The sequence below is a fragment of the Labrus bergylta genome, chromosome 6, assembly GCF_963930695.1.
Source record: "Labrus bergylta chromosome 6, fLabBer1.1, whole genome shotgun sequence".
In the NCBI taxonomy this organism is placed as follows: Eukaryota; Metazoa; Chordata; class Actinopteri; order Labriformes; family Labridae; genus Labrus; species Labrus bergylta.
The window spans coordinates 2,509,055-2,534,534 of record NC_089200.1 but is presented as its reverse complement, the minus strand read 5'-3'; the positions used below and the strand labels follow the sequence as shown (position 1 = coordinate 2,534,534).

Here is a 25,480-nt window from a genome sequence, read left to right as displayed (position 1 = left end):
GTTAGAGGAACATGGAGAAGTGGATTTTGTATAATATGTGACCTATCGAAGTAAAAATATCTTTTAACAGTTCATTCTTTGTACTACTGGAATGATGATAAAACACATTGCATGTTTGCGCTTGAGTTACCCATGACTCTGCCAAGTGTTCTTTGTGCTTTTCTATAAAATGTTTTAAAGCCGTGCATATCTCTTCCACATATGTCTCTCTCTCAGCTTTGTTCCAAAGTTTGAGATGCTGATATAAACCAGTTTTCATGCTCTTTGTTTTTTTTTTTTTAGTTGCCATAGATTCAAGACAAACAGTGGAAAACTCAAGGTTGGGCTCAGCCAAACAAGAGCCTTTTCCAGACGACTGAGGAGCCTTTTTGGCAAAATCTCCACACTTTTATTAGTTTACATGCAGTTACATGTTGACATTTTTCATGTCTCTGAAGAGCACTATCGAGTAGACTCCTCTTCATCTTAAAAAAATAGCTTTCAATGCAGGATGGGAAATTGTTTGTTTGACAAACTGTGTCTCGTATAACAATGCCTCAGTCAGCCAGAAGGCCGTGAAAATGTATCATAGTCCTCGACATCCTCTGCACAGATACATTTGGAAGCTTTTTTTTGACATTGGAAACAAGGGGCTGGGAGCAAAAATCTAAGCTGAAACAGTCTTTAGTGTCACAGCTTGGCTACTTATTGATGAAGATTTCTTCTCAGGCTCTTTGTGAAGAGGATACAATCCTTGTCTTTCAGTTTCCCCCTCCATTCACCATCTCATCCACATGACGCAACTTTCCTGTCTTTCTATGTTTGCTCTCTTCTGACGTTTACTGAAGAAAATCTATACAGGAAGGGGAAACCGATGCAGTTGTACTTTTATCTCAAATCTGCTGCAAGTAAAAGAACACATAACAGGTAATGGCAGTAGTTTAGATACAAACAATACAAACAGCGTCAGTAGAGGTTGTTTCACCGCCTGTCCCAACAGTAGCCTTGGCTCTTTACTCTTTCCTGCTCATTAGGTTTATGTTTGGTTAACCATTAAACCTGCCTCCCTCCCTTGCGATGATATGGTAGAGCGTGTTCCTCCCCCCTTGGTTTTTTTAACCAGCTTTGGAGATCAGCTTAAGGAGCCGTCCAGCCAGAACGACCTCTGGGACTCCCGGCTGATTGTCACCCCGGCCGACACAAGCCGACGAGCTGATTGATGGAGCTCAAATGGCTAATGTGTGCAGTTTAAGGGCGCCTGAAAAGGTGGTAATGGGGGAGGCAGATGGTTAATTATGAAACTCTCATTAAACAGAATTGAAGGGTCCTATACATCAGTACATGTAAATGGCATTTATTACGGTCTTGCTGCGTTGAGCGATGGCTTCAGGAGGACTTTAAAACCACACTCAAGATGACGGGGAAGCATTAAGAAGCTTCCCTGTGTTTTTAAGTTTTTTAGCATTGTAAAAAGTTTTGGATGTGAGGTCAGGAGTCGCCTCATCAAGCCTCGCTTCAGCGTCTTAACAGCAGCTTTTCACATGCAGCTTTTAAACCAAGCTGTTGGTCTATTAAACCCTGAAAAGAAGCGAGAGTCAGTGTCTGGTTCGCGGCTTCCTTAATGAAGAAAATCCATCACTCTGTCCCTGCTTAGTGCTGCATTATGTCTCTGTTTCAGCCCCCCCCTTCCCTCCTCATCAGAGCTGAGTGATGTGCTGATGCCACACTGAGATGAGGCCACATTAATCTGCCGTTTACTGACAGAACCTTTACTTCATGTTCCTTATTTTCCTGCGAGTTCCCCCTCCTGTCTGCCTCGTTCTACACCACCTCCCCCTGCTCCTCTACACTCTCCTTCTTCCATCCTTGTGTTCTGAGTAGAGTTGGGGAAAATCAGCATTTTATTGCAACATTTTTGTGGCCCTTTGTGGATGTTCCCCACCGACCAATTCCCTAATCGGTTAACGGGATCTCTAAAATCTGTTTAAACGACTAGTCCAAAGGTAAGAAAACACTCGGAAAAAAGCCAAAACTGAGCACAGTTTTATTTTCAAAACTGTCATCGTAAACATTGATAATATCCACATCCGTGATTGAAATGTTTGTGTCAACACTGGCAGCGAGCCGTTTACCGACGAGCCTCTGTGTTGTGATTTGAGTCAGCTGCTCTTTAATACAAAGCACCACACATCCGTTTGTCCACCTTCAGTACTAAAGTACTAGATGTTGTTCTCTTTGCAAGGGGGGGATACTGGTGTCTACGTGTGTGTTTGTGTGTGTTTGGCAGCTGTGTCTGCTCACACTCTGTTGAAAAGTGAGGCAGTGGATGCCGTCTCTTGCTCAGTTGTTTCCCCTGAGGCCTCTTTGTTTGTGTGTGAGTGATAGAACAAAGTTGGATCACTGTTTATGCTCATGCATATTTATTACCTTCTTGTGTGATGAGTTATAAAGTTTTATATTGTGTACCTGTGGGGGATTAGCTGTGTTGCAGATCACAGTTTTGGCCCTCTGAATACAAGGTTAGATAGAGAAGAGCTGGAATGCTACAAGCAGAAACCTGCAGGTTGAATCTGACTGCTGCTGTCAGAGTCAAAAGGAACTCGCAAAACATCAGCAGGAAATGAAACGCCTCGCTGTTGTTAACTGAAAATGATTTTAATCAGTCAGTGTCTGAAGACTCGCTCAGAATAACTCTGTCAGCAAAATAAGATTCAATTCTCATTTTTTTAAAGGAAGAGTGAGTAGAAATGTCTGTTGCAGCTTGTAAACACAACATTCAAACTTGGCTGCTCCTCCTGGGATCCTTGCCCCAAGAAGTGCATGCCCCCTGCAGGTATTATTTGTACATCTACTGCTTGTACCTACACTGCAAGCTACCGCAGAACATTACATTTGTTGGCATGGACAAGTCGATAATTTAGCACGCTATCACCAGCTAACCACCGTTGTTAGTCACCTGCCTGTCCAACAGAAAGCAGACCAACTCCACATTTACGAGTAAAAGCTAACACAAAGTTCACCCTGGTTTAGGTATGAGCTAAGCCATTTGGTTTTCAATCGCTGAATTGTATCCACTCCTAAACTCACCTGCTGTGCTGTCATTGGCTGCCAGCTCTCCGCCCAGAAACGTCCAAAGTCAACCAAAACATGAACATCCAGTCAGAGGACAGAGTCTCTGCAGACACAGTCACCACCACACATGTACGGAGACCCAGAGGTGATGATTGAGCGACATTACTTTATTACAGGTTATACAAGTTCATAATTGATTATTGCAAATAAGTTATATCCATTTATATCCATATGGAGATCAGTTAAGCAGGTTGGGTGTACATATTTTAACGTGCACTCCAGGGTTGGAAATTAAAATCCTGATCTTAAATAACAAGGTCAACAACATGAGAGTCCTCGAGGTGTTGTGACTACGGCACAGCTGGTGCCTCCATCATACTGTTAAATTTAGAAGCTATAAATTGTGTTCTAGAGAGCAACAGGCTTCAGAAACAGAATCACCTCAGGTTAAATCATAATTTAACACATATACAGTAATATGAAATAATGAGAAAAATAAAGACATTTAAGGCATTGAATATTAAAAGTTACAACACATTGTAACTTTAATTTGGTTTATTTGAATTTCAGCACCATGTAGGGAGCTATAGATGATTAATATTAATAAATTCCTGCACATCTAAAACGGATCCTTTGACGTAATTCTTCCCTGTAAGTCCTTGTGCATATGAAGTGACCTCATGTCAGGTCCTCACACTAAAGTAGAGAGCTCCTTTGAATCATAACTACGAGAGATTTTGCTCATTTCTACTAAACTCTGCAGAGGCTGCAGCCAACCTTTGACCCTGCTTGAGATAAGCAGCTTACAGTAGATACAGTAACGGGTGGGTTGATCTATATTTCTGGAAACAAGCCGACAGATTTTGAAAAAATTGCTTTTCTTCAACCAAACGTGTGTGACTGATTTCATGCACGGGCGAAAGAGACTCTTTAGGCCCACTTGGATTATAAAAAACTATATCACAAAGTCATAAAAAAAAAAGCTTACGTGGGAAGGAAACAAATTTAGGAAATTCATCACTTTCACTACCTCTCTCTGGTGGTAAAACGAGGTCGACCAATCAGCAGCAAGAGCCAAAAAATGCTCCGAGTTTGGCAGGTGTGTGGTGCTCGCCTGACTTCTTTCACTGAGTGCTTTAAGTGCTGATCTGAGACCAGATCCTGTACTTTGTGGGACTGAGAGAACGAGGCAGAGGAGGTGTGAGTGTATGAGTGTGTGTGTGTGTGGGTGTGTGAGTGTGTAACTCCTGTTTCTTGTCACAGTTAGTCTGCACACACAAACTGTGTCAACACACGTTTCACGAGCTGCTTGTGTGTTTGAGTGGGTGTGACAGGTTTTACAGCGTGTTCATGTGGCGGGCGTGCCGTGTCCGTCTCGGGTGTGTTTAGACTGATGTGTATGTTTTCATATTTGTGTGTGTGTGTGTTTGTGGAGGTCACTGCGGCCGTCCCTCCCTGTCCTGATTGGGGGTTATTAACCTTTGGCCAGTGGCCAGCAAAGGAGCTTCGAACAAAACATCCTGCTTCCTCCAGCTCAGCAGCTAACTATAGGAGCACAAAACACAAAAACACCAGTCAGAGTCTGACACCATCACAGAACCAGCATGATCATCTCTACACACACCACCTTTAATAAACAGGAATAGCATTCATCGAGCACTTACCCAGTATTATGACCACTCATCGCGCTTTACTGTGCATTTCAACATCCATTTAAACACAAAAAAATCTTTAAAAAATGACTTTTTCCTGCAAGGCTCATTTGCAATCTAAGGTATTGACACACAATCAGCGATTTTGAGTTCAGTATTGGTTTTGTATTTAGTTTCTGATGATACCAGAAAGCTTGTAGCAGAGCTAATTCCAGCTAACAAGGTTAGCCACCGTAACCAGTCAGAATAATCAAGAGTAGAGAGTGTGATCCCACTTTTAAGAATCATATAAACGTCCGCCTTGAGGGAAAAGCGCTACTTTTTATTGCAAACCTGTTAATGGTCCAGCGTCATGTACCTGTCAGATTGATCAGTGGCATGGCAGACGTTTACATGGTGCATATAAACCTGCATGCACATCTCAAAGTGACATATTCATGTGACAAGGCATCACGTTCTGCTTTTCCGTTTCGGTGTCACTTCAGACTATGAAGAGAGTCTCTACCGTGTGCTGGCCGCTCGACTCCTGTCAGCCTGTCTGCGTGTGACCTGTTTTCACCTGGGGCGGGGCTTTTCTCCCCCACACGGACAGAGATGGGTAAGAGGCCATCTGAGACGTCAGAGCCATCAAAAGAAAAAAAAGAAATGCGACACTAAGTGATACGTTTGGAGCTACTAGAAATGTTAAATAATTGGCATGAAGTTTGTGAAAAGGTGTGAAAAGTCTGACATTAGAAGTTTGGCCATATTACCTGCACGGCAGAAGTGGAGAAGATTTTGTCAGAGCAGAATCCCTCGTATCAAAATAAGACCACAAACTTGAGATCTCTTCATCTCGACTTCATTTTCTCACACTCTCGCCTCATTGCTTTCAACATAGACCTCCTCTCCTCTGCTAACATTCCCCAGCCTTATGATTATTTACCTCATTCTTTTTTTTTCACCAGAGGCAATCTGTGCTTGCAGATGTGAGTGAAACTTGTGATTACGGCGCACACTCGCACACTCACACACCCACAGGGCAGGGACACGCCCGGGATTAAAGCATTCAAGTTGAGATATCGGTTTAATCCTGAGGGAATTAAACACACGAGCTGCGACGAGTAGGACAGAGAGAGTTACAGTACAGTGTTTAGGGAGATTTTTTACATGGTCTGTTACTGACATGTTGCAGTATTAGATAGATGTTAGTGTGAGCTGCTGAAGTGACTCATGTAATCCAAAAAGCATCACAAAATGCAGGTCTTCACTTTTTAGACACGTGTGTGTGCAAATCCTATTTTGCATCACCACCAAGACAACAATGTGCAAATACATTTTCTGTTTTCTTTAGGGAAGAAAACTCTACTTAAATATCTTCTTCTTTGTCTCTTATCAGTGAGTCTTCATTGCTTCTTTTATTTCCGTCCCTCTTCTCCATCTTTTATCTGTAAATATGAAACACTGCGATGTGATTTGTGATCTAATTTTAGCTCATAAAATAGCACTGCCATCCAGGTGAATGGTATAATTACAGCACTGCTTTACTGAGACGTCAATCAAATCTCTGCGGTTTCACAAAATAAACACAATAATGACCGGTGTTGTCAGCTTATATTGACATTTAAAATGAGTGATCACACAGAGGCTTAGAGGAGATGGTTTGCTTCTTAAGTTTGTTGACATTCTATACATGAACGTGTCTCAGCAAGTTTTTCCAAAGTTTAACTTTCCCGGTCTGAGCCAGAAAGAAAGGTTGCTGTTTTTCAGGTACATTTTAACATAAAAACACAACAACTTTAGACTTTAAAGGTCCAATCAGTGAGATGTGTAGTGAGTGAAATGATAAAGTGACCTTACTATCTGATCATTAAGGAAACATGCTATGTTGAAGAGCTGGCTTCTCTGACAACAATGCAGCAGCCAGTATGTCCTCCTTCTAACTTTAGATTCTGCTCCTGAATGCTCTGGATTTGTTTGGACCAGAGAAGGTAGGCGCTTTTAAGACACCAACATGGCACCAAATTTGGAAACCTGGTTTCCCAATCAGAGGAACAAACTGATTACATTTCCCACTATCTTAATCTTTGCAGGCACCCTGAATTTCCCCCCTTTCTTAAGGTTACACTAACACAATGTTTGGAAAGTTTGATTACATTAAGGAACTGGATAGAATATAAAACAATTGGTGCTGTTGTTTTGATTCATGTCATACACATCTCCTGCTTTGACTTCAGAGAGCGAGGCTGATGGAAAACATTTATGACGACCAAGACATAAAAAACTGTCTGCCCTAAATGTTGCATATTACTTTATTGATTAACTGGAATGGTCTCATAAAAAAAGTGTGGTCATATCAAAGAGGCTGCCTGCTGAGAGAGCACCAACTTGAAGGTTGAAGCAGCGATCATAACTTTAGTAAACTCAGATGTTGAAATGGTTTTAGTTTTGTGTTTCAGTTTGGACAAAAGGGAAATATCTCAGAGCGTGTTTCAGAGACCCGACAGCTGTTTTCACATCTGCACTCCTGAATATTTCTGGATTATTTCAGGAGGACTCCTCCGGATATTCTCCTGACCTGACTGTTCACATATGCACCTCACAGCGGGAGACTATACGTGTAGTTCAACAGAATCACAATCTGAACTAAAGAGTGGAGCATCGCGTCCATAGACTCTATGCACCGTGCAGCAGTCACAGAGTTTAAACGTCACCACTGTCTCCTTTTGGCTTGGACCGAAATTTGGTTGTTTGCGTTCACACATGCAGCTTCTTCGGCAAATATCAGAAGTTTTCTGCAAGTGTGAAAGCACTAAATGATTGCTGCACGTTGCTGCTGCTGAGGAAGATTATTAAGAGCCCAAAACTTGTGCATGAGCTTTTGCTTCCTGCAAACACACAGCCACATTTACACACTCAAACATGGAAACAATAGCCCTCCCCACACACACACACACACACACACACACACACACACACACACACACACACACACACACACACACACACACACACACACACACACACACACACACACACACACAGAAGGATTACACAGTCTTGGAGTTTGTCCCGGGACTCAGGTGAAGGTTTTGGCAGTGCTGCTAAGGTGGAATTGTCCTGCAGGAATGTAATGATATTATCTTCCTGTGTGTGTGTGTGTGTGTGTGTGTGTGTGTGTGTGTGTGTGTGTGTGTGTGTGTGTGTGTGTGTGTGTGTGTGTGTGTGTGTGTGTGTGTGTGTGTGTGTGTGTGTGTGTGTGTGTGTGTGTGTGTGTGTGTGTGTGTGTGTGTGTGTCCAGCTGTATTACACTGGAAATCCAAATATTGGATCACACTCTGTAGCAGAAGATTGTCACTAATAAAAGCCTCCGTCTGGGATCGGGCAAACGTGATCAGGACATCCTGTTTGGGAGGAAATGTCGTGCGTGCTGCAGTGTGTTTGTTGAATACTTTGATGATATTCTGTAGCAATGATCAAAGTCAGGGAAGGAAGCAGAAGGTGGGTGTAGGAGCAGTGAAAGGTCTGTGTGGATGTCAGGTTGTTGGAGGAGATTATAAACATTTAATTTAAACACCTGCAGACTCGTCCTGTCTCTGCAGCAGGTGATGAAATGAATTGGACTAATTTCTGGTGGATTATTATGATGATGAAAGTTCAGTCCAACTTCAAATGGTTACAAGTTAAAAGAAGCTGTTTGTCTGTGGTCTGCTGTGTTTGTGCCTGCTGTTTTGGACATGTGGAATATGGTTATAAGTCACATAAATCCTTAGTCGAGGACAGGCCTATACACATATTTTACCAGTTTATCTGATAGTCCTTCGTGCAGCTTCAAGCATTGACTATCTGGAAGACAACATCTGTCTTAAATTAACGTTAGTAACTTTAATATTTCTATGAAATTGATTTGCTGAGAATCTGACGTGTCAGCCTGTTTAACTTAACTCGGTTGATTGAGATGGACGGACAATGTCCTTTTTCATGTTATTAGAATTATAATATCATAGTTCTTTTTCAGTCTTAGGACTCTGCCTCATATCTGTATTTATTTACTATTGTATTTATTCCAGATGAGACGTTTATTCTGGATTTTGCAGTCGTTTTAAAAAAGGAAATGGAAAATTTAGACGACATCATTGCAGCAGAATTACATTTCCAACCAAACACAAACAAATGACATCAGCTTATTATCTGAAATCTCGCTCATTAATGTTCTACGTAACCTCTGGTCTGCTGACCCACCTTGACCTCTACCAAACAGCCGAGTGGTGAGGGGACGGGAGGGCTGGAGGGGTCACGTCTCTCCTGTACCATCATGCAGACGTTTAAAAAACAAACAAAAAAACCACTCCGTTAGTCTCCAGGCTCACTGATCTCTGACAGACAGGCCGAGCCGTAACTGCAAACAGAGCGCTTGGTTAACCGCGCTCAGCCCGCTGCCAAACCTCACGTTTATCCTGGCAGTCGGCTCAGCAGGACCCCCATGGGAATAACGTAGCATGCTATGCTAGCTTTTGTGTTGCGTTGCCGTAGAGAGACGGAGTGTGTTTTTTGGGAAAAGTAATGATTTGCCATGAAAAATTATAAAGATGGATTGCATGCCAGCAGCCGGTCGGATACAGGACGGCAGCTTTTATGAAACACTTGATTGTTGTTCCTGTGAGGAGTGTGAGAGGCCGGTTTCATCAGAACCAAAGCCAGAACCTCTTATGTAATGTTCACATGATGATTAAAGCATGCAGAGGCTTGCTCCATCTCATCATACATAATGTCAACTTCAAGTTTCTTTGTGCTTGTTTTTCTGCAGAGACAGATCGGCCTCAGGCTCAGGTGCACCTCAAAAACGTTCAAATTAACAGATTAGTTTCTTTTGTTTTGATCCTGAATTTGATTCATCCCATCATGAAACATTTAGAAACAGATAAATTATAAACAGGAATTCTTCTCTTTTTGAATGTAGAAATAAACTAGTATGAACTGTACTCGCCGTCTTTCACGCTTTCTCCAAAATCCTGCTTTTATGTTTAGCAGAGAGCTTTAATGAGGACAGCGCTGCGGGCCGTAGAACCACCCTCTGCCCCAGTTGTGTGTCTTTGAACTCAAATTACATGAATAGGAAGAGCATGGAGGTTATGTTACGCAGAGTGGAGCTGTGAAATCCAATTTGCTGGTTCCTTAACCTCTAAACAAGGCGGCTTTGAGGAGGGAGGGGGGGGATTGGTGTCTGGTTGGTGCACACGGAGGCTTTTGTGATGACGAGGCCAATGGTTAGTGGCAAGGTTGTCTTTGTTTGTTAATTAAATCTTCTGCTTTAGGTGGTAGAAATAGCTGGAGAAACATTAACATGGAGCGCAATCTGCTCTTCGAAATGTTTCCACCATGTGAAGCTGTCCACGTAAAAATGTAGACTCTCTCAGGGGCTTGGATTTTAGTATGGACAGTATGTAGTACATTTGTAGTCCGAGTAGCATTGACCAATCATGTATCAGCAGGGATCGGTGTGTGCAGGAGAAACAGTCAGCATGGAGAGCACAACTAGGAGGAGCACACTAACTAATCGACTGATTTATCTCTATTAACAGAAATCTGCATGTTTAACTTATCCATTGATGGGTCGCAAAGGCCAATCAGTGTTTAGATTTCCTGACTTCCTTGAATGCATCAGAAACAATTGATTCAACCGCCATTCTTCTCCTCTTGATAAAAGAACTGACGAAGCTTGACTTTTTACTTTCATACAAGTTATTTCAGCAAACTTCTGACCTGTTAGGAAAGTAAACCACTAGAAAATTGATTTCTTTTTGGGTTCGTACCGCTGTAGTAATCCAGAGTGAATCCTCTGTGTGACTCATTATTTACAGTTCAACTGAGACTCATGAGAAACAGAAGAACAGGCGCTCCACCGGTCGGGGTATTGAAGTTATAATTAAAGCAGCCAGCATCTTTTTGACCACATGTAGCTCTTAAAATGAGATAAACTCTGCAGTATTTTTTAACATTATGAACTAAATTCCAGACATGATTTTGTCTGGCAGTAAGTCTCAGACAGGTAGACACCCTGAGGTGTTTTCTCATTCAGACTTTATCCAGCTGCCTCCTGAGTCACCGTGCAGCAGACACACACAAAGACACATGCTCAGTCTGCAAACATGCACAACACACCTGACCGGTGAGCTCGCAGAGAAGCTACACACACTCACTCCCTCATCGTCTTTGTGCTGCTGGGTCAGAGTCAAACGTTTAATGAGCTTTATCACTGAGGCAGAGCGGCTGCATGAAAAGCCATTTAACTCCTCAGCCCTCCTTATTACTCTCAGCGACCTGCAGAGGCTGATGGAAATGCCAACGTGTGTGTGTGTGTGTGTGTGTGTGTGTGTGTGTGTGTGTGTGTGTGTGTGTGTGTGTGTGTGTGTGTGTGTGTGTGTGTGTGTGTGTGTGTGTGTGTGTGTGTGTGTGTGTGTGTGTGTGTGTGTGTGTGTGTGTGTGTGTGTGTGTGTGTGTGTGTGTGTGTGTGTGTGTGTGTGTGTGTGTGTGTGTGTGTTGCCTGTTTAAGTATTCTTTCCATCATTTATTCATGAGTAACTGTTGGATTTTAAAGCCCACTGTGTAACTAATGCACAACAAATCTCCAAAACACAAAATGCATTGAACTTTTCCCCTGCGGTGAACCTGATGTCTCCAGGTTTGGCTTTTTCAAAATAGTAAAAATGCAAATGAGGAACATCTCAAAGCCGCACAGTGCATGGTGGTTGTGGGGATGAAACAGTCCGATGGTGGAGGCTGGGCGTCAGGGGCGTCAGGTGGTCGTAGTATCTGATCACCTCGCTGAAGGTTGGGGGGGATCTCCGTCTACTCGAGAGCCTGGGCTTCTGTCACGGACAAGGGGTTAGTCAAGAGTTCATACTCAGACCTAAGAGGGTGCAGAGGGTCTGATGTAATCTTTGATGGCAGACAATGCTAAAACTTGCTAACTCCAGCATCTTACTTATTTCAGTAAATGCTCATTGTATAGATGCATTTATTGTTTTTGTGTGTAGACTGAAACAAAAGCAAAGCCTTATTGCACCGCCATGGCACAAAAATGTGCTTAGTACAAAGAAAGAAGAGGATGAGGAGCGAGGAGGGAGGAGTGACATTTTACAGCGTGACATTTTCTGAATGCGACCCACTGTTCACAAAGAAAGCTCGCCGCTGTAACATTTTCTCTGCTCGTCTCTCTTTCAGCCAACGCTGCGGCTGCTTCCAAACCTTTCCCCCCGTTTTAATGAAAACATCCACAGCAACCGTCCTGTTATCTGGACTCTGGTCTGTTTACCTATTGCCCCCCTGGTGGGCCCGTGCCGGACGGTGAAGGTCAGCTCACGCTGGGAGGGGGATCATAAAAGGAGGCAGGCTGGAGGTCGCCTGCTGAGTCTGACCTCTTATTAACACAAACCTCATCTATCTTCCTCTGTTTAATTCTGTTGTTTGCTTTTTCTGCATCAGGACACACAAACTGATTAGGCAGTGCGAGTGCAAGGATGGAGGACGTCTGTGATTGGTGGACGATGCCCCATCGGATTATTAGAATCTCATGGCTTTGATATTTTATAACAAATAGCCACATTTTTGCAGTTAGCAATCCCCATATTTCACTGCAAACCACTTGCAGTGCTTTCACACCTTCACAAAACAGATTTTTTTTTTGGGTGAGCTGCATGTGTGAAGGCAGCCAAACACATTTTTCTCTCAGACTTCACACAGTTTCTACTGCCAACCCCTTAGTATTTTTCCTGCACAAAGTCTGAGTGAGCTCAGGATTAAGGCCCGCCTCAGCTCCAGCTCTTTGTCTGTCGTTAAATTGATAGAGGCAGCATTTCCAAAATGGCGACCACCATAAATAGGCTTTGAAAAAACTGCCGTTCAGAAACCAACGGTGATGTCACTCAGACTTTGTCCATGTTTCTATACAGTCTATGATTCTGAAAGCTGCACAGCACAGATAAATACAAAACAGCTGCAGTAAACCCTCAAACAAATACGGTTCAGACATGCAGAGCAAGATTTTAGCAGCATTTATTGACAGTTAAACATCTTAAAAAGCCAGCTGATGAACATGACCTTGCTCTGCTGTTGCTTATTAATTAATGTTTCGGTCATTTGTTCAATATTTTAGATTCTAGATCAAAGAAACAGGTCATGAATATCTCAGTTATTCATTAAATCGTGGCTTAGTGAGAGACATTTAAGAGGAGGAAGAGAGAGATCTTCGAGGCTACATTTTCAAGGTTTCTTTTGTTATAAATGATGAAGACATGCACAAGAATAAAACACTAACATGATGAGATTATTTTAATTAGCTGAATCCCAATTAAGTGGGGTTAAAACCAGATTTAAATTAGGTCAGGGTTGTCTCTTCTATCTTCAGTTTAGCCGTCATGGGAGTCTTTCTGAATGTAAAGCAGTCTTTTATATCTTTAATGTGACAGCATTGCTACCTAAGCTGAGTGTAAAGTGTGCATGTTTTGTCCGGGTTCCTAAACCGTGTAGTTCACACTCGGCTGAAACATTGTCTGGTCAGACTGTACACTGTGTCTGATGAATGGCTCCTCTGTGCTCGCTCTATGTTTTCTGGAAAGAACAGACCCCTTCTGAAAGTAAATTCACGCTCTCCGAGGTGTGTGAGGGCTCTGAGCGCTGAGGTCGTTCGCGTGTTTTTGAGGTTTGTCAGAAGAATGAAACCTGCAGTCGATCCAGAGGCTGTAATGTGGTCTCTGTGTTTTCAGTTACCGTTAACAACGGGAGGGAAGCTGTGCCGTTACCTTTAAACCACTTAACTCTGCATGGATTCTGATGTCTCCTGGAACACAGTGAATACAGAAATCATCAATTTCACTCCAGTCAAGGGCCCAGTTGTCTTTGAGAGTAATCTTGAGAGTGATTTTTCAAAAGATCAGGTAATCTAGTGTTGGTTTTTATCTGACTACACCTGAGATGTTTGATGTTTCAAAGAGTGTTGTGATAACTTTGACCCCCCAATCACGGGATAATCCTGAGCCCAGCAGAGGACTGGATTCAGGAGGAAAACTTTAAAGGACTTTTTGATCCAATAGGTGTCGCCCTTGAGCACCAGCATGAAACCAAAACAAACTGCTTTTTGGCCACACCTCCTCCATACTGAAGCCTCCGCTCTCCTCCAGAGACACACCTCCAACCCCTCTCCCCTTGAGTTATCATGAAGGAGTTATCAATTAGAACACACCATAATTAAGCACAAGCAGTGGACAAAATTGTCCTTTGCTTGAGACACAATCACCTGTGTCCTGCATTGTTGTGTTAGCATGCTAATGTTAGCGCTCTTTAGTTAGCGCGTAGCTTCACATTAAATGTAAATTAACACAGAATGACCGCGATCTAAAAACTCTTACTTAAAATCCTATTAATCAGTGAGTATGTTCTTCTCTTTAGTCCTTGACTAAAACAGCTTTTATACACAAGGCTTTATTAGACTGAACAGCTGAAGAGGGACAGTAAATGTTTGGGAGGAGAGAGTAAGGGGATAACATGCAGCAAAGGGCCGAGGATCGGATTTGAATCAACGCCGACTGAGGAGTGGACTATGTCCTCTGTACACGGGGCACGCGACATAACCACTAGGCTATCCGGCACCCTAGACCTGTAGTTCCAGAGATAATCACTCTCATGATTCCCCGTCTGCACTCACTCGCGTGCACTCTCTCCCCCGCTCTCTTGGTTCCCGTCTCTTCCTACACGGAGCCATGAGCTAGCCTGCACTTTTTGAATGAATGAAAAAATTAATAAAAACAGGTCAGAAATAAATAATAAATTAATTTACCTGGGCGGCCCACCCGAGTATCGTCTGTGTGGGAAACACTGATATAATAATCCACCCCATAGCTCTATCAATCCTGAAAGATGTAATTCAAATCGTCTGTGAGGGAACTTTCATATCTGTGTGTGCTTTGGCGCCCCCTGTGGACAAAGTATGCAGTATGTAGTCCCGTTTAGAGCGCTGGTAATCCAGATTAGTTAATCATAGAAGTCTGTTTCAATCATCTTGATCCGATCCAGTTTCACTTGCTGGGAGCAGCGTGAGTGAAAGAACATTTCTATGTTCCTCTTTGCAGGAACATTTAGTCCACTTAAAGCGTTATTAAGAAGAACTGCTTGCTTATATTGGAGGAGACACGCTCAGCTGGCATCACGTTCCGCTTTCATGCAGCCAAGAAGAGTCATGTTTTCTCGACACGGACTCAATCCTGACCTGTGGTTGTTTTTATGGAAACAGAAAAAAGTCGTAATAACATTCCTCACAGCTCTCTTTCACGTCGAGGCATGAATGAGTTTTACAGCACGGAGGCGTAAAGCTCATTAAATCATGTTATTGTCCCGCCGTGGTGTTAGCTGTGGGTTGCTTTTTGGGAGATTTAAGGCACAATTTTGTGATTTCTTCTCCATCAAACTGTTTTCTTCACATACCAGTTAAGTAGAGGCAGCATTTATGTTGCCGCACTTTACTCTCCTCCCTCCATATTTCACATCCATCCGTCAGAAGTCTCCGCTCCCTTTCCTCACATTTTTCTCCTCCTGTCAAAACTCTCCCTCCCTCCTTTTTCCCCCCAGAGTACTTTGGTTCAGCCTCAACACAGCTGGAACACATCAGCACTTGTAGCAGCTCCGATTTCCAGCCACATACTCAAACACACACACTTATACACACTTTACACTGACGCAGCACTGCATGCCGCCCCCCCGCTGACAGACAGGAAGCACACATGATGCAACGTAATCCTGCTCAGACACACGTGGTAATTCTCATGATGTAACAGGCTCAATACTCTCAGCTCGCTGAGGCAGGCTGTTAACCTGTTCACCTTCACATTGACACACACATGCACACACACACACACACACACACATGCACACACACTCTGCAGGGATCAAGTTTAGACTCGTGTCTCCCTATAATTTCACTGATCACCTTCAACCTTCCTAAATGTTTTTTAGGACTGGCAATCAAAACAAGCTTTGCTTTGGTACGAACAAAAAGGATCCATCAAACTTGTGTTTAGTTAATTTGAGAACTTTTTTTTTGTATAGATTACAAAACATTTATCAGTTTTTTTTGTGAGACAGACAACCTGCTAAGATCTTCTTGATCAATTGATTCATCATGTAGCATTTGACATATTGATGAACAAATAGCAAAAGTTCCCTGGGTTTTTTGCCTTTATTTGGATATGACAATGGATAGAGTGAGACATTGGGAGAGAGAGAGAGGGGGATGACATTCAGGAAAAGAGCAGCAGGTCGGACTTGAACCCGGACTGCCCTCTTGGAGGACTACAGCGTCTGTACATGTGGTGTGACTTAACCAGTAGGCCATCAGCTCCCCCCAAAAGTAGTTTCAAAATATGTTTTTTAATGGCAATAAAGGAATGAAAATGGTTGCTGTTTGCCAAAATGTTATTTCAGCATTATTCAGAATTCTTGGAAAAATTGAAAGGAGCAATATGTAACTCTGACCCCTAGTGGTTAAAATGGGTACTGCAGTCTAAATTCTAAACATTGTAGAGAGCTGTCTCTGTCGTCGTCCCCCCCCCCCCCCCCCCCCCCCCTCACTCAGGTCACCATGTGGTGGACTCTGAAGCTTCAGTGTTTATCCAGCTCTGCATGGGTCTGTAAACCTTTCTGTGTTCTAACCTCTCTCCATTTTTCAAAAGCATCTCCAATATTGATCCTAGTTTGAGCACGTTTCTGCTCGTGGAGCTTATTAGAAACATGCAGAGGCTTTTAAGGAACGTTGGCTAAACACTGAAGCTTCAATGTCTGCCACGTGGAAACCTGTGTGAGCATCCACTCTAGAGAGGAGGGGGCGGGGGGAGACAGCTCTCTACAATGTTTTGAGTTTGGACTGCAGTACCCATTTTAAACACTAGGTGTCAGAGTTACATATAGCTCCTTTAAGAAGAAGAAAATACTTTAAAAATACAATTTTAAAAGCCTTAAAAAATGCATTTACAGTTTTTAAAACAATGATAACATTTTCGGCTGAGGCTCTTCGTAAGTATGTGATTAGAGATCAGCTTGTAGGCTGATAATGAATATTCAGATCACGTTTGTTCTGATGGCTCTTTGAGGTACGACAGGTGTAGGTGATGAAAGTTGTGCAGCAGCAGGTACACACTGTACTGTGGATGTTCTGTCTGCTCCTCAGTTTGCTGACAGCAAACATCAAACACCAGCAGCTCAGGATATGTTTCCACTCAGCAAGATTAAAGTGGAAAAATGCAAAACAGAAAGTGCTGATTGTCGAGGTGTGGTTGGTCTGGACGTTGAGCGCTGTAATTCTTCGCTGGTGGTCGGCCTTCACCCCCGCACAGACACACCCTTTGTGACTTTTTCCTCCCCAAACAAAGCACAAACATCACAAACTCACTGTGCAGTCCTTCACCGCACACACTGCACTGTGCTGTGTAATGCCCTCCCATCCATCTCCCTCTGCAGCCGTCCACTGCATTAAAATCCAATCGCAAACCATTGGAGCTGATGGAGTCGACAGTCAACACACAGCCAAGAGAGTTTTTAAATCACGTTTTGGACCACTGGGCTGCTGCTGCTGCCAGAAACACAATACACAAGATTGATTTAGCTTTTTTTTTTTTTTTGGCTGTGTGGGCTTGAGCTGCAGTAAAGGATGTGATTTTGCTGATCACCAAAGTCTGTGGTTATCCTCAACTTACTTAACCTCCGTTAATGCACCAAACACCACTCATCTTTGTGTTCTTCTTTGTGTGTTTTTTTTGGTGCGGGACCGCAAGCGCTGGGTTCAGCTGGCAGCTTATAGTTTCAGCCCCACGGGACGACAGATGTGATAGATTGTACATGTGCGTGTGACATTAAAGTGCGGCACGGCTCTCTGCAGGATGTGACAAAAGACGAATGTCGGCCCAAATGTGATTCAGCGGGAACACGAGTCCGGAGGGAAGCTGGAGCACAGAGGGGAGGAGGGGAAGATGGAGGAAAAAGAGAAGAAGAAGAAGATGATGAAATCCTCGTTTTACTTCCCTCTTGGTGTTAGGAAACATACGTCGAATTTGTTCATGAAGTTCCTGCTTTCAGTGTGCGTCCTGGAAAACATTCCTGTGGTATTTTTGTGACACTGTTGAACATCCTTTTGTTACAGTTGATGCAGACTGATCTATTTGTGTATCAAAGGAAAACATAGATCACACACCGAATTATTCAAACTCCCCGCTGAGCGCTTCAGAGTGTTTATCAGACAATCATCTTCAGTTAAAAAGCAGCTGGATTATTTTCTGCCTCAGGTGTATTTCCGTCACCCCTGTTGCCAAAGACTGTTCTATTTGACACAGTTGGGTATGTGAGTTCTGGTGCTTCTGCAGCCAGCCTCTAGTGGACACTCAAGCAACTGCAGGATTTTTGCAGATTTCTATTTTTCAACACCGGAGGTTGTTGCTTGAGCAACACCAAACCCCTTCAAGACACTTGGGGGGCTTTTGTAGGGATGCAGTCGTCACTTTTATTAGCACTAGAGCACGCTAACATGATGCAATTGCCCATGTCTGAAGACAACTCTTATGCTATCAACGCTAATGCTAAATACAGGATTTAAGGAAGCAGTGGCCACTCTGCTCACTGTGCATTATTCATCCAACTGAAAGTGAAAGCTAAAAAAACAACTCTATAAGCATTAGCTCATCAGGTAATACATCTGCATCTGATGAAGGAGAGCTCATTTGGAAGTGCTCCATATTTTGAACCCCAGTGTGTGTCTGTTCACTGAAAGCTATAAGTCATCTCATTGTTGACGCTCAGGCCTTTTATGGCCCGTTCAAGTCAATTTCAAATGTCCTTATTGGATTCTGTAGATAAATGTGAACTTCTGTACTCCAGTAGATAAAACACACCTCTGTGTCTGCAGACAGGTGACACATGTTCTGTGAATATCAGACAGACAGGTGTGCTGGCTCTTTACTCTGATGGAGCTGTGACGGGTTGAGCTAACAGGCTGCACCAATGGCTCTCCAGAAAAAGCAACCGTGTGTTTCTTTCTCCTTCTCTACTTTAATTACGTGGATGATGTGAAAATGTGTTGATGTTTAGCAGGGCTGACATGTCAAAACTAGTGTTTACTTCACAATGTCACTTCTTGGCTTTTATAGTTTGGATTTCTCTGTGTGTATGTTGACAACTCAAGTCTTGTAAAGCTAACTGTGTGACAGTTCTTGTAAATCAAACACACACACACACTGACCTCTAAGATGTTTTCAGTGTTTATAGATTTCAGTTTCAGTGTGTACAGAAAGCTCAGCTCATCGGATTGTCTGCAATCTCTCTCTCCCTCTGCAGAGTACTGTCTGTCTGCCCCCTGCTGGTGGAATAAAGAGCTGCAGTAGACAAACAGGCTGTGACAAAAGATTCTAAATGTATTCATTGTGCTTCAGAGCTCAGCAGGCGTTACATTTGAGTTGTTTTCCCTGAGAGAGAGAGATGCATCATTATCTTCAGCCTCAACTGAAGCTGCCAGTCAACAGGGATGAAATAATGCACAACAATCAGTTTTATGTTTGAAAGGTAGAGATGTTATGTGTGCTCTGATCATGTTTAAAGAAGCTAAATTTAAGTCATGACAGTCATCACATGCAGCTGTGCATCTCAGCAATCCTCTCAAATGGAGATGCTAGATGAGGGCATAGCTCTAGATAGTATTTAAAAACAGGCAGGAGTTGAACCTGCAACCAGTTAGACGAGGACTGAAGGTAAAGCAGATTTTTCAGCTTTTTAGATTTTGCAGTGTTTCTGTATCAAGTCTTATATTTCATCTCCTGTACAAAGCGTAGCTGATGCTCCTCTGTGCAGATTTTTCATAAATGTTTGTGACATTGCAAAAGAGAGCGCGTTGAGTTTTTTCACCACCCTGGACTTGGACGCAGCTGAAGTGTGTGAAGCTGCTGTCTGACTCACTCAGCATCGGGCTGTGATTGTAGATGAGAGCAGCTGCTCTGACGTGACATGAAGTGACACTGTTAGTCCATTAGCGTCATGTGTTAATGTTGATGTGGATCACTGATGTCCTGTTGCAGCAGATAATTTACTGCAGTTCCAGTTAATGGATGTTTGTTTGTGTTTCCATCTGAGGGGTTTCGAGCGAGACAGGTTGAAGGTAACTGAGGCTTTCACTAAAGCTCTTTCACATGTGCAGCCATCTGGGAACTGTGTGCATGCACGTGTGTGTGTGTCTGTGTTTGTGTGTGTGTGCTAACTTGGGCTGTCCAGATGTTCCTGGAAAAGTCTCGTCAAACGGGCTGGGTCCACCGGCAAAACAGATGACAGAGGAAGAACGAGGCGGATAATAAACCGAGCAGAAACGTTTCCAACACGCTTTGAAGCAGAATCCTACACACAGACCTTCTGTGCGTGCGTGTGTGCGTGCATGCTGTTATTTCCTCTGCATTTTCCCCAAGCTTTCTTTTGGGATATCGAGGAAGTCCAGAGGAACTGTTCCCTCATTACACCCACAGACTGAATTATAAATCACACTCTCCACTCGCTCTGCAGCTGTTTGCTGACACGTTGTTCATCCCTAACCACAGAGAGCCCGCTCATACTGCCTCTAATGCTAACTGTTAACTGCTCCTGTTGCATGCTGAGGAAAACAGGTGTGTGTGTGTGCGTTTGTGTGTTGTAACCGTGTAAGAAGGAGATGTGGTGTCAGCGAGTGGTTAGTGTTGTGTTTTATGACTTTATTTTGGCTCTCAGCCCGCTCCCTCACACACACAGAAAATAAAAGGAAACTATACAAGAGAGGGGTCATAGTGAGTTGTTTTCTGTGTTTGATTGAAAACTACATGACATTTAATCACTTATAATTTCTGTGTTTTTTTTCTTTCTCTTACTAATTACTAATTATAATTGCAGCCATGGTATAAAGAAAACAAAGACAAAAACAGCTCGCACATTGCATGGCTCTAAATATTCCAAAATTGTCCTCTGCTCGATCACCTGTGTCCTGCATTGTTGTGTTAGCATGCTAATGTTCTCTCGCTCTCTCTTCTTTCTTTGCAGAAGGAGTTTGCAGCTCCACCTCCTCTTCTCTTCAGGAAGCTGAGTAACCCCGACCTGTCGCCAGCGGCAACTGCTGCCACTAAATCCAAACTGCACCGGCAGCTGAGCCAGGATGAGAGCTGGGCGCGACGCAGCAGCCTGGCCATGACCGGTAACAAAAACATGTTTTTATTTTGTGTTAGTTTGTGTCAAATATTGTCTGGAATCTCAACTACAAAATTGAAGACTACAGAGTCACACAGCAACACAATAAAAAAAGCAAATTGATTGAGGCAGTGGCAGAACAGCATTATCCATGCTGCTCGACGTAAGCATTATTTTTGTCAATGGAGTTTTGTGTACAACGCGTGATTCTGGCGGTAGGATCTCACTTTATAAAGAAGGATAACAATCTGAGCCTGTCAGTGGGCAAAAAACAGACGGTCAAAGTCATTTTAACACCAAAATATGTTAAACTAATATATAAAACTATCACGTTTTTATTTTTTCTCCTGGGAGTGGAGTTAGCTGAGGTCGTCCTGTAGCTCATGATCACTCATGCTCTTAATCTGCCGCCAATCTGCCATGTCCATAATCTGAAAAGTGAAAATTGAACCACAGATTACCCGCCATATTCCAAGCCAACAAAGGTCATGATGTTAATCCCATGAGGAGGAGGAGGAGCAGCAGCTCTGTGATTTATGGTTGTATTTTTTAAGCACAGGTTCCGGGTTTTTCTTGGTGTTTCTTTTGTCTTCTTCTTCTTGAGGGTTCATCGGGCCTGAGGGCTTTCTTAAATTGAGCTGTGATTGATTTTGAGCCGGTTTGAAACTCATCCAGAGACTCCGAGTGGAGACATGTAAAAACGTAATCAGGTCTGACTCTGAATCACAGAGCTGTACTGAGTATAAACAATGAAATCAGTTATTGCCCCTTGCAATATCCTCCAAATCTGTGGGTCATGGTATTAGAAAGCAGATATTCCTAACTCTGTGGTTTACCTGTCCTCTCAGGTAAGCAGCTGCTGCCTCTGTCCTGCAGTCTGCATGCCGGTGTCAGTCAGCTGGCCTGGCAGGGGCCCTCGGGGGGATTCGGAGGCCACGGGGCCATAGGAGGAATATCTGCAGGAGCAGGAGAGGCGAACAACCTGGTCCGGATGAGGAGCCAAACGTTGGGACAGTCTGCGCCGTCTCTCACTGGACTGGTAAGTTACCTAAACCCTGCACACCCACTCCTCAAAGTGTGAGGTTACTCTCGGTTCAAGATATCAGATGGCTGTGTGCATGCAAAGCCCTGGATAGAATAATCCTCTAAATGATTTTTATGTCTTCAGTCTTCAGTTACAATGAATGGATCTGACCTCCACCCTCGTTTGTTTGTGAAAGAATGGCACCAATATTTTAGCCGACATAATAAGCTGCTGCAGGGTTTCCCAGACCATCATATGATTCATCATATTACTTTGGTGCACATCTAAAAACTCAAATCTAAAATCTGCTTTTGGCCCTTTAAAAAAGTCTGAAGTAAAGTCAGCTGGTCAGAGATCTGCAGACTCACAGGGAGGCGGTCCGTCTCCGTATGGATCCTGCCTGTTGGGGCTGAAACTGTGCCAGCTCAATGCAGGAGGCCGACTGAGGATGACTCAGTGTTTTACGCACGCACGCGCACGCACACACACACACACACACACACACACACACACACACACACACACACACACACACACACACACACACACACACACACACACACACACACACACACACACACACACACACACATCTGACTCCTCATCACTGCAGCAGGTTTCTCCTTGTGTGCTTTTTTAAACATATGCTGCACTTCTCTGACCCCTGCTGGTTGTAGAGGGGATTACAACAGGATTATTCCTGTAGAAGTTAAACCACATTCACATTATACTAAACATATTATTTTACAGTGTAGGTTATTTTCATTCTTTCTCAATCAGTAAGTACAGAGTAGATATAACATTTGATTGCACGTCAGTTGATAATTCATGAATTATGTCGATGACTAGTGCTTCTTATTTTTCTTTAAAGATTTATTTTGGGCCTTTATTTGAGAGACAGGACAGAGGATAGAGAGCTCGGGGAAAGAGGGGGGGGAGAGAGAGAGAGTGGGTTTCTACAGATTGAACATAGATCGGTCGATATGTTGGTATCAGATTTTTTTTTCTCCCAAATATCGATATCGCCATCGGCCCCAAAAACCCCATAACGAGCTGGCCCTGGTCTAAATTGCATCATAACAGGGAGGAGTGGAGAAATATGCAATCATGAACAGGTGCATGTTTTGCAGAAATAGTTTTGTCCCCTCTGTGATATAATGAGGCCACTTAACCAACAACCAGCCACACTCACATTCACACCTACGGGTAATTTATTTTTTTTGATTCTTACCTTCAGTTTGATTTCCAATCCAGCACGTGTGAGTGTTTTTCTTTGGGTGTGTGTACCCTACACTTTGTTTCGTCTAAGGGAAGGAATCAACCAACTGAAAAATGAAGGAGGCTTTAGAGCCTTTTTAAATCCACACAGTATCGGAAAACAACCAGCAGATGGCATCAGAGTAAAGAGAAAACAAACTCTACCTGCTCATCTGTGCATTGTGTTCGTTTGATAAGCACAATGATACTCTGTGACATTTATTTACAATTAATTTGTGAACATTTAAAATGCATCCCTCATTTTAACACATGACTGAATCTATCACATGTCTTAAAACAAAATGACCTTTGACCTCTGTGTTTGTGCTCCACCTGTTTGTCCTGAATCCTGAAGCTAAAGAGAGTTGTTATGGCTTGTTTAAACAACTTCAAAATGAGCTTCCTCCCTCTCTCTGTGTTTCTCTGCTCGATGCAGCCAGCAGGAAGATGCAGCCTCGCGTAAGAAAGGGAGAAAGTATTCTGCAGAGTTATTCTGGCTGAGTGAATGATGGCAGGTTATTATATTTCTCAAGGGCAACCTTATTAATGTGTTCCTTTTTCTTGGCAGTCTCTACTGTTTCACTCCCTCCCTCTCTCTCTCTCTCTCGCACGCTCCTTCTTAGTAAACAGCGGTTCATGCACATCATATTTCAGCACGCTGTTGCTCCTCAGGCTCACGGCTGTCAGAGTTTTCACATTAGTCGGCTTAAAGCTCCATCTCGTGGTTTGAATTGACTCACATTAGGATTTAGAAAGAACACCTGAGCCCCCTCTGGATTGCTTTTTGTGTTTTTCGCCCATCTCTCTTCTTCTCTTGTGTCCTCTTCTTTTCCTTTTGTGTGGTATTATTATTTTAGTAGTCTGTGGTTTCTACAGCATCTGATGTTTCTCAGTTTCTGCTGCAACTCGATCTTATTCATCACCTCGTCTTTATACTGTCGGACATGTTCTTTGGCTTTAAGCAGTATGAAGCACAATGACCAAGCTTTAACCTTGAATTGTTAAAGGTCACATATGATGCAAAATACTCTATAACACTAACACTAACATGTGTCTCTAGTCCGTCTACAAAACCCCTCAATGATGAGAAAAGTCCATCCTCTCCGTCTTCTGCCTGCTCCACTTTTCAGAAAATGTGTGTTCGAACAGGCTGTTTGGAGATTTTCCCTTCATGACATCACAAAGGGCAGTAGCCCCTCCCCCAGGTGGGTGACACTCCCACAGCTAGGTGTTTGTTCTGCCCTCTGAGTCTGCCTTCTCACCGTAAACAATAGGACATGGAGCGAGAAAGCACCGAGTACACCCAAGCCCTTCCAGAGAGGGGGCGTGGTCAGACACAGCTCATTTACATATTTAAAGGTACAGACACAGAAACAGTCTGTTCTGAGCAGGGCTGAAATAGAGGGGTTTATAGGCATGATCAAATACAGGATCAGAGTGGATTTAGAACAAGAAACTTCACACACATGTTGAAGAGGAGACTTATTTAAACGGGTTGAAGAGGAGGAGAATATGTCACCTTTAAGTGTCATACAATAACTTTACACCACCACTGCCTCTGTTCATGAAGTTACATGAAAACATATTTGTTATAAGACCTCTCTAACAGTGTCATCACAGACTGTGGAACATGTTTTTAAGGGTAAAATCCCCACTGTGAAATTGATTGCTGAACAGGTAAGGTTGATCTATTACCTGGCTGACATGACATCACTTCTTAAAGCTGCAGGAGGAGGATTAGTGTTTAAGTGTTTATTGTCCCTCTGCGCTGAGGATAACAAAGTGTGCTGTGCCTCCCCGGATGTTAATGGACAGAAACATCCTCCCTCAGGGTCTCTTTGTGTTTGTGCTGTTTGCACCTGTGTCAGGTTAGTGTGTGTGTGTGTGTGTGTGTGTGTGTGTGTGTGTGGGTGTGTATTACGTGACATGAATGGAGCTCATGGAGTTTGTGTGTGTCTGTGTGTGTGTGTGTGTGTGTTTGTTGTGGATGTCCAGATGGTGTTTACCTCTTGACTAATGGACGAGGGTCTGCTGGTTCTTCTGACTCTGACACACTTCTGTTTAAGTGCATGTGTGTGTGTTTTTTTTTCCCAAGGCTGACAACTGAGTATTGCCTGGTAACCCCTGTGAGTGCCAGGTGGTGTGTGTGTGTGTGTGTGTGTGTGCGTGCGTGCGTGCGTGCGTGCGTGCGTGCGTGTGTAGACACTCACACAGAGATTTGGATAAAGAAATAAAACCATCCTTTTTAGTCAGAGTGTGTTTGAAAGCTCGGTTCTCATCCACT

At 43.2% G+C, this 25,480-nt stretch overlaps 1 protein-coding gene across 1 annotated transcript in view; it reads left to right on the top strand.

Moving 5' to 3' along the window:
* Nucleotides 1-25,480, top strand: part of mast2 (microtubule associated serine/threonine kinase 2) — a 160,886-nt gene that overhangs the window by 8,395 nt on the left and 127,011 nt on the right. The window contains 2 exon segments of the mRNA XM_065955551.1: nucleotides 20,772-20,922; nucleotides 21,764-21,954. Coding sequence (XP_065811623.1) covers nucleotides 20,772-20,922; nucleotides 21,764-21,954 — 342 coding nt within the window.